General features: G+C 34.6%; 1 protein-coding gene and 1 non-coding gene across 2 annotated transcripts; both read left to right on the top strand.

The window, feature by feature from the left end:
- Positions 1-442: 442 nt before the first annotated feature.
- Positions 443-550, top strand: LOC140804122 (small nucleolar RNA R71). The gene has a single exon (XR_012112080.1). It is a non-coding gene; the product is annotated as a small nucleolar RNA R71 (small nucleolar RNA).
- Positions 551-4,237: 3,687 nt separating this feature from the next.
- LOC140842898 (probable U3 small nucleolar RNA-associated protein 11) lies at positions 4,238-7,124 on the top strand. The gene is made up of 8 exons (XM_073211105.1): positions 4,238-4,358; positions 4,466-4,556; positions 4,661-4,752; positions 4,856-4,970; positions 5,046-5,125; positions 5,643-5,726; positions 6,846-6,945; positions 7,032-7,124. The coding sequence occupies exons 1-8, from the start codon at positions 4,303-4,305 to the stop codon at positions 7,122-7,124; spliced, it is 711 nt and encodes a 236-aa protein (XP_073067206.1). The 5' UTR covers positions 4,238-4,302.
- The last annotated feature ends 2,249 nt before the right edge of the window (positions 7,125-9,373 follow it).

Genomic DNA, 9,373 nt, shown 5'->3' with positions numbered 1-9,373 from the left:
AGCATATGAAAAATTTTCATGATTTCTCAAACCAGGATGATACGTGTTAGAGGGAGGGTTACCTCGATATCCTCCATAACCACCAAAATTCCTATTGTTGATATAATGAGCCTCATCAGGAATTTGTGGTTCTTCAGTAACAACCGATGCATTTTCAACCTCTGATGTACCAGTCTTATTCATTGCTGCAATTTGATTTGTCAAAGCTGAAACTTGAGCTGTGAGTGATGTAATAGGATCTATGGCATAAATTCCAGCTTGCTTCTATACTCCTGACCTTTCAGACGGCCACTGATAACTGTTAATGGTCATCTGTTCCAGCAAATCATATGCTTGATCAGGTGATTTTGCAAATATCGTGCCACCAGATGCTGCATCCACAGTACCTCTTGTTTGTCCATTCAAACCATTGTAAAATAATTCAATTTGTACCCAATCTTCGAAACCATGGTTTGGACATCTTCTCAACAACTCCTTATACCGTTCCCATGCCTCATATAATTGCTCAAAATCAGTCTGCCTAAAAGTACTTATCTCGATTTTTAACTGTGCAGACTTTGCAGGTGGGAAATATTTTGCAAGAAACTTGGTTGCTAACTCCTGCCATGTAGTGATACTCCCCAAAGGAAGTGATTGAAGCCATCCTCTTGCTTGATCCCTAAGAGAAAAAGGAAACAAACGCATTCGAATTATATCATCAGAAACACCATTTATTTTTACCGTATCAGTAATTTCAAGGAATGTTCTGAGATGTAGATGAGGATCTGCAGTAGCGACTCCATTAAACTGATTCTGTTGAACCATGTTTATCAATGCAGGCTTGAGCTCAAAGTTGTTTGCATTAATAGTTCCTCGTGCTATACCAGAATAATGAGCATTCAATACTGGTCTAAAATGATCTCTGATGGGTATTGCAGGGGGTGGATTTTCATTGTCTCTGTTTTCAGCCATTGCTAGAATCTCTTCTCTTCTTGCCTTTCTTAACCTTCTTGTGGTTCTTTCGATCTCCGGATCAAAGATAAGCAAGTCAAGATTTTGCGATCTTCGCATGCACTGTCAAACAAAAACAATAAACAAATCAGTGTTTAATGTAGTATAATAAAAAATAGCTCTAAATTAAAATCTAGACTAATTGGTAACAATACTAATATAAATTCAAATTTTACACTCCCCGGCAACGGCGCCAAAAACTTGTTGCGTGTTTTCTTTAATGCTCGCAAGCGCACGGCGTCAAGTTATAGTAAAATGTAATTTAAGTACAAGTATCGATCCCACGAGGAATGTAATTTCTAAATTTATACTAATGCTTGTAATTAGAATAGTCTTGATTTTATTTAGAAAAATCAATTGACGAAGTTGTTTATACCAATAACTAGATTTAAAACTAAATTAAATTATAGTACCAAATAATAATGAATAACAATAGAATAAAAGATCTAGAGGTCCGATTTCACGCAACTATCCACCATGTGTATTTTGTGTAGCTATATTATATTTGTCCTTCTTATTCATTAGCTAAGAATTCTAAAATCATCTACTCCCTCTCCCGAGTGTTAAGTAGATACTAATTATCTAACAAAAGATTGTAACGTCCCCATCAACAATCTATAATTAAATAACACAATAAGCACTCAAGTCTTTTAATGGCTTCAATAGCACTATATGTCCTCCCGAACTATATAAATACTATCGATGTATTTTTCCCTTTCTTGTTTATAAATTCCCTTTTCCAAGTGATAATTTATAAACATAAGCATCATTCAAGATATGGCCAATAAATTGAAAGCATTAAAATTGGAAACATACAAATGAACAATAAAGAAATCTCATATAGCATAAATCATAAATCATCACACATGGTTTCTAGTTTTGATCCATCGTTCCTCTAGAATTAAAAATTAGTTCATAATAAAAATAACACAACACCACACAAATCTTAAACAAAACATAGTAAATAAAAATGAAAGTAAAGAAAGAAGAACTTAGAACAAGAGTTTTGGAGTTCAAATGAAGCTTTTATCCAAAGATGTGCAAGAACTTTCCCAAGGATGCACTTGATCTTTAATCTCTTTGTTGTAGCCTCCAACCTTTTCCTTTTGCTCCAAGATGCCCTAGATGATGAATAATGGATGCTTTTTATAGTCCTCAACAAGTCTTGCACGCAAAACACCAAAGTCTTCAAGTCCCATGCGCAGCACACCATAGTTTCACAATTTCCGGAAGTTGTCTGTGCATGACCGCGGGTGCGGTACTAACATGACCGCGGGTGCGGTGCATGTTCGTAAAAAAATCTCTTGTTCATCTGGCAGGACCGCGGGTGCGGCGCTTACATGACCGCAGGTGCGGTCATGCCTCGGCGAACAGCGCGGGTGCGGCGGTGTATGCAGCGCGGGTGCGCTGTTCTGCTTCGTCAAGCTTTGTCCTTTGCACCTTCTAATTCATCACTATACTACTCCAAACTCTCATTTATAAGCTTCCAAACTACAATAACAAAAACAACAACAAATCAAATAAAACCTGCTCAAGAATCACAAAATTCCAAGTTAAAAACAAGTAATAAAAGTCCAATAAATTGCACTTATCATGTATCAACCGTCGTCCATCTAGATCCGCGATGGTTATGAACAAACAGTCGCCAATCTAGATCGACGACGGTATATGCCAAACCGTCGCTATTATAGCGACGGTTTTGTTAAGCCGTCGCTATATAGCGACCGTTTGGGCAAAAACCGTCGCTATGATTCTATATATACCGAGGTTCGCGAACATTTCCTTGAACGATTTTTCATCTATATCAGGTAGTAGCGAAACTCTATCAAATTTTTCGAAGTTTCTATTTTTTTTATTTTGTACTAACATTTTTTCCTATTTATTTTGTAGATTTTTTTTATCAACGTCGCAAATATTACGACAATTCCACAAACCGTCGCCCATGTGCGACCGTCTTGTATTCTACCGTTGCTATATTAGCGACCGTTTTCAATCAACCGTCGCTTAATTTTAAAGACGACGGGTTTTATTAAAACAGTCGCTATAGAGCGACAGTTTACATAAACCGTCGCTTAATTTGATAAGCAACGGTTTTCTTAAAACCGTCGCTATATAGCGACGGTTCAAGCTAAATATAGCGACGGATTTTACGAAACTGTCGCTTCTAGAATGCGACGCAGCCTCCGGTGATGGATCGCGAAACCGTCGTTAAAACCGTCGCCTTACCCTTTTCATTATCTAAATAATAATTCCAAACTATAACAAAAGAATCATTAATATTTTCAATATCAATCTTCATAGTTTAATCTAAAAATTAATGAAACTCTAATCAAATAATTGCATGCACAATGATATTAGTATTATTAAACATTAAGAGACCTGAAGTAATTAAATTTAATGTCATCATCTAATTTTTATGTAACAAAAATCAGCTCAAACAAATTATAAAATATTTTATTTTGTTTAATAAAAAATATCTCAAAAGTCTATTTTTATAAAATTTGTGGTTCGTCTATAATTATCATATGCTAATAAATATTTCTTTATTTTTATAAACCATATTAATCTTTTAAAATATGATATCATCTCTAACAATTTCATAAATTTGAAATAATAAAATACTATCATATTTAAGTAATTATTCTAGTTAATTATAAGAAAATCATATAAAAATTATTTCTAAATTTTTTAATATAATATCAAGATTTTTTTTTTATTTCTGTGATATCATAATTTTGTGTGTTGTGTGTGTATTTGTATACTCAATCAGGAGTAGGTCTCTTGTGAGACGATCTCACGAATCTTTATCTCTGATACGGGTCAACCCTACCGATATTAACAATAAAAAATAATACTCTTAGCATAAAAAGTAATATTTTTCATGGAAGATCCAAATAAGAGATCCATCTCACAAAATACGATTCATGATATCGTCTCACATAAGTTTTTGCACTCAATCCGGAAGCAAATTTGCATGATTGAATTTTAGTTAATTTAGAATAATTTTTTTGCCACAATATAAAATACTTTTCATCAAATCAAGATTCTCTGCATTGGTGTCTCCTTTAAACCCTAAGCCTTCACCGCTTTCCACAAGTGAGTCTTCTGTGCTTAATAATTATTTTGAATTTGGTGTAAATACGAAAGAAATCCGTTGTTTTTTTCTGCACCGATAATCTTCGCTGTTTCACGGTTAAATTATTTCAACTCAAGATTTTTGTTAGCCCTTTATGTTTTCTGTAGTGGTTTTGGACTTTCTGAAGTGCGTAAATTGATTTTAATGTTCTATGAATTTTTTTTTCTAGTATAAAGATGTCATCTTTAAGGAGTGCTATTCCAAGAAAAGCTCACAAGGAGCGCGCTCAGCCGTAAGTGTGATTATTTTTTGGGGCCATTAATTTGTTTATTGCCCGTTTTGAAATATTTTGACGTATATTTCCGGTTCACTCAATTGATGATTTGTTGTGTGTACCAGGCATTTGAGAAGGAAATTTGGACTGCTCGAAAAACATAAAGATTATGTCATTCGTGCACGAGCCTATCACCAGAAGGAGCAGACTTTACTGGTAATTTCTACTACCCTGCGTCTTGTTGGTTTTGGTAGCATTTTATGAACGAAATTTGGCGAGTTCTTATTTTATGGTAAGTCGCTTCTGCGTGTTTATAACAGAAACTTAAGGAAAAAGCAGCATTGAGGAACCCAGATGAATTTTACTTCAAGATGATTAAAACAAAAACTGTTGATGGAGTCCATAAACCTGAGTAAGCTGGAAAATTTTATTTTTATGAGGTTATATGTTCTCTTTTGAGGATATTTATTTTAGTGTATTTTGAATATTAGCTGTTGAATGTGGATTTTGTAAAGGAGCCAGGCTAATAAGTACACTAACGAAGATCTGATGTTGATGAAGACCCAAGATATTGGATATTTTTTGCAGAAGCTTCAAACTGAAAAAAAAAGGTTTATTTTAGAGTTCCTGGTTTTTTGGGTCTCGGATTCTCGAGATAGCTGTCATGCAGGTTCTTTATTCTGAAATTTAACTTTTTGGATGCAGAAAATTGAAAGACTTAATGGTATGCTGCATTCTCTTGAAAATCAGTCATCATCCAAACATGTTTATTATGCCGACAACAGGTGAGTGTTCAAGCCCTTTTTCTGCTGATTCCTGATAGTTTTCATACCCATTTTTTAGAGTAGTCAATTTGATGTTATAACAGTTATGTCACCACCAAAGTTTATTCTTTTCTCATTATTAGATATGGTCGCTTCTGATAGCTCAATGAATTTATTTCTTCAAAGTCATTTTATTCCCTTCTGCTTTAGAAAGAACGTCTAATATGTAATATAGGCAATTAAGATAAAACTATCTGAAGGCCAATTTCAAAAGTTTAATGACCAAGGGGCAATGAGGCTGTCTTCTCTGTAACTTCTGTTTGAATCACTTGAATTCCATGTTTACACTTGTGTGTCTGCAAATGACATATTTTTTTTTATCCAAGACAGTGATTTGGTGGTAATGTACTGGTCACACAAAGTATTAATGCATAAAATGGTGCAGGGCAAATATTGCTCAGTAGTATAACATTTTGAGCTTAGTAGATATTTTTGTGTTTCATGAAGTATGTTGGCTGGCTGTTGATTCTCTTTCTAGGGAGGAGGCAAGAGAAGTACGCCAAAATGTTTCAGAACAAGGGAACCCATCAGCTTTTAAAGACTTGCCTAAAGTTATTTTGAGGTACTGAAAGCTATTTTTTTTAGTCAATTGCCTCCTACGAAATTGGTTTGCCAGGTTGATAACCTGTTTTTACTTGCCTCCCCACAATTGAGATCCCTACCGAGTACCGAATGATACCATTACCGTCAATCCATAAGCTATATTGCAAAAATGAAATGGACTACAAATTTTCCTTGACAATCAGAAATAATTTGCTTTAGTCTGCCTGTCCTCACAGCTCTTTCATTTGTCTCTTCACCACCCATACTTTACCCCCTTTAAGTTATCAATACCTCACTTGTTGATTGAATATAGTGATATTTGGCGCCTTGTCATAATATCTTATTTTTCTTATTGAATTTAGTTTTCAATTTCTACTTCTTTAATATTCCCTGCTATTGTTCGAGTTTTCTCTTCAAAAACTTTTTTGGATTTGTTGGTCACAAATATATACCGATTGGAAATATCAATCGCATGTTATGTGAGTTAATTATAATTCCATTTATGCGTGCATGATAAATATTTATGGCCGTGTGTCCTTTTTGTCTTGTCTGGACTTTCTACTGGGCTTTTGTTTCTTCGCAGAGATCAATACTATCCCGTCATTGTGAGTGCTGTATCTTTGTATAAATTTTATGGGAATTAGGGGATGATACTTTTCTCCATCATTTATCCTTGCCACTTGACGAACTTTGTTTCAAGAAATCGAATTGATGCACAAGTGCTAGATCATTTAAACCCAACTGACGTTTCTTGTATCATGAACTACTATCTATCATATTCCCTAAAGGGTCTTGCTTGTTGGCAATCGTTGCTGCATTTTCCTAAAATTTATTACTTTTTCTATGTTGTATCTTTCTACTTTGATTTTGGGTATTTAGTTTTATTCCAAATGACTTTTCTGTTTCTTGTATAACATAACTTTATCGAATCAAATGGTTGGTTATCTGTCCGCCGTGCACAAATCCTTTTCCTTTTGATGAGTTTTGCTTTGGTTGATTTCCAAATTTATTTTCAGTCTCTCCTTGGCTTTAGGCCTTCATATTACTTTTGTTTCTCTTCTACATCGAGGAAGTTAGACTAGAATTTGTGGTTGAGGAGTTTAGTTTAATCGTGTATAGAAACACGGTCAACATGCAGGAAGACAGATTCTTCATATCGAGAGCTAGAGGCTAGAAAAAAACGGTTAAAAGATCTAGAGAAAATATACACGGATATGTCTATGCAGAAAGAGTTACAGGTATCAATATTTCAGAGAGTACGTTATACGCTTCATTTTTTCCTTGTTTCGCTGTAGGGTAATCATTTTAATGCATCATTGTGCAGAAAAAGGGTAAGAAACGCAAACTGTGTGAAGATGAAATGGTTAGTCCCACTTCAAGACCCGTGTATAAATGGCGACAGGAAAGGAAACATTGAATAGAATACTTATATAACGAAGATTTCTTGAATGAGAACCTGAGGAGGGGACGTGCAACAATATCCTGTAGTCATCTGGGAAGCACAATTTTCGTAACTGTGTGGAAACTGCGTGATTTTTTAATCGAAACAAACGTAAACGTTGAAACATAATTTTTCTGTGACTGATGTTGGAAACAAAAGTATACTTCAATGTTTTCATAACCGGATCACCTTCATAACCGGACCGGTGATCGAATCAAAAAACACATGTTGAATTTATGGTGTGACTGAAAATTGTTATATTAAATAAAATAATAATATAATATTATAAATAATGAAAAAGATATAGTTACCGAATATCCAAAAAGGACACACGACCATAAATATTTATCATGCACGCATAAATGGAATTATAATTAACTCACATAGCATGCGATTGATATTCCCAATTGGTATATATTTGTGACCAACAAATCCAAAAATGTTTTTGAAGAGAAAACTCGAACAATAGCAGGGAATACCAAAGAAGTAGAAATTGAAAACTAAATTCAATAAGAAAAATAAGATATTATGACAAGGCGCCAAATATCACCATATTCAATCAACAAGTGAGGTATTGATAACTTAAAGGGGGTAAATATGGGTGGTGAAGAGACAAATGAAAGGGCTGTGAGGACAGGCAGACTAAAGCAAATTATTTCTGATTGTCAAGGAAAATTTGTAGTCCACTTAGTTTTTGCAATATAGCTTATGGATTGACGGTAATGGTATCATTCGGTACTCGGTATGGATCTTAATTGTGGGGAGGCAAGTAGAAACAGGTTATCAACCTGGCAATCCAATTTCGTAGGAGGCAATTGACTAAAAAAAATAGCTTTCAGTACCTCAAAATAACTTTAGGCAAGTCTTTAAAAGCTGATGGGTTCCCTTGTTCTGAAACTTTTTTGCGTACTTCTCTTGCCTCCTACCTAGAAAGAGAATCAACAGCCAGCCAACATACTTCATTAAACACAAAAATATCTACTAAGCTCAAAATGCTATACTACTGAGCAATATTTGCCCTGCACCATTTTATGCATTAATACTTTGTGTGACCAGTACATTACCACCAAATCATTGTCTTGGATAAAAAAATATCTGTCATTTTCAGACACACAAGTGTAAACATGGAATTCAAGTGATTCAAACAAAAGTTCCAGAGAAACAGTCTCATTGCCCCTTGGTCATTGAACTTTTGAAATTGGCCTTCGGATAGTTTTATCATAATTGCCTAGAGTACATATTAGACGTTCTTTCTAAAGCAGAAGGGAATAAAATGACTTTGAAGAAATAAATTAATTGAGCTATCAGAAGCGACCATATCTAATAATGAGAAAAGAAAAAACTTTGGTGGTGACAAAACTGTTATAACATGAAATTGAGTACTCTAAAAAATGGGTATGAAAACTATCAAGAATCAGCAGAAAAAGGGCTTGATCACTCACCTGTTGTCGGCATAATAAACATGTTTGGATGATGACTGATTGTCAAGAGAATGCAGCATACCATTAAGTCTTTCAATTTTTTGCATCCAAAAAGTTAAATTTCAGAATAAAGAACCTGCATGACAGCTATCTCGAGAATCTGAGACCCAAAAAACCAGAAACTCTAAAATAAAACCTTTTTTTCAGTTTGAACCTTCTGCAAAATATATCCAATGTCTTGGGTCTTCAACAACACCAGCTCTTCGTTAGTGTACTTATTAGCCTGGCTACTTTACTAAATCCACATTCAACAGCTAATATTCAAATTACACTCAAATAAATATCCTCAAAAGAGAACAGACAACCTCATAAAAATAAAAATTTTCCAGCTTACTCAGGTTTATGGACTCCGCCAACAGTTTTTATTTTAATCATCTTTAAGTAAAATTCATCTGGGTTCCTCAATGCTGCTTTTTCCTTAAGTTTCTGTTATAAACACGCAGAAGCGACTTACCATAAAATAAGAACTTGCCAAATTTCGTTCATAAAATGCTACCAAAACCAACAAGACGCAGGGTAGTAGAAAATACCAGTAAAGTCTTCTCCTTCTGGTGATAGGCTCGTGCACGAATGACATAATCTTTATGTTTTTCGAGCAGCCCAAATTTCCTTCTCAAATGCCTGGTACACACAACAAATCATCAATTGAGTGAACCGGAAATATACGTCAAAATATTTCAAAACGGGCAATAAAGAAATTAATGGCCCCAAAAAATAATCACACTTACGGCTGAGCGCGCTCCT

The sequence above is a fragment of the Primulina eburnea genome, chromosome 10 (assembly GCF_022965805.1).
Source record: "Primulina eburnea isolate SZY01 chromosome 10, ASM2296580v1, whole genome shotgun sequence".
Taxonomy (NCBI): domain Eukaryota; kingdom Viridiplantae; phylum Streptophyta; class Magnoliopsida; order Lamiales; family Gesneriaceae; genus Primulina; species Primulina eburnea.
Note: the sequence above shows the minus strand (reverse complement) of the source record. Positions and strands in the feature narration are given on the sequence as shown.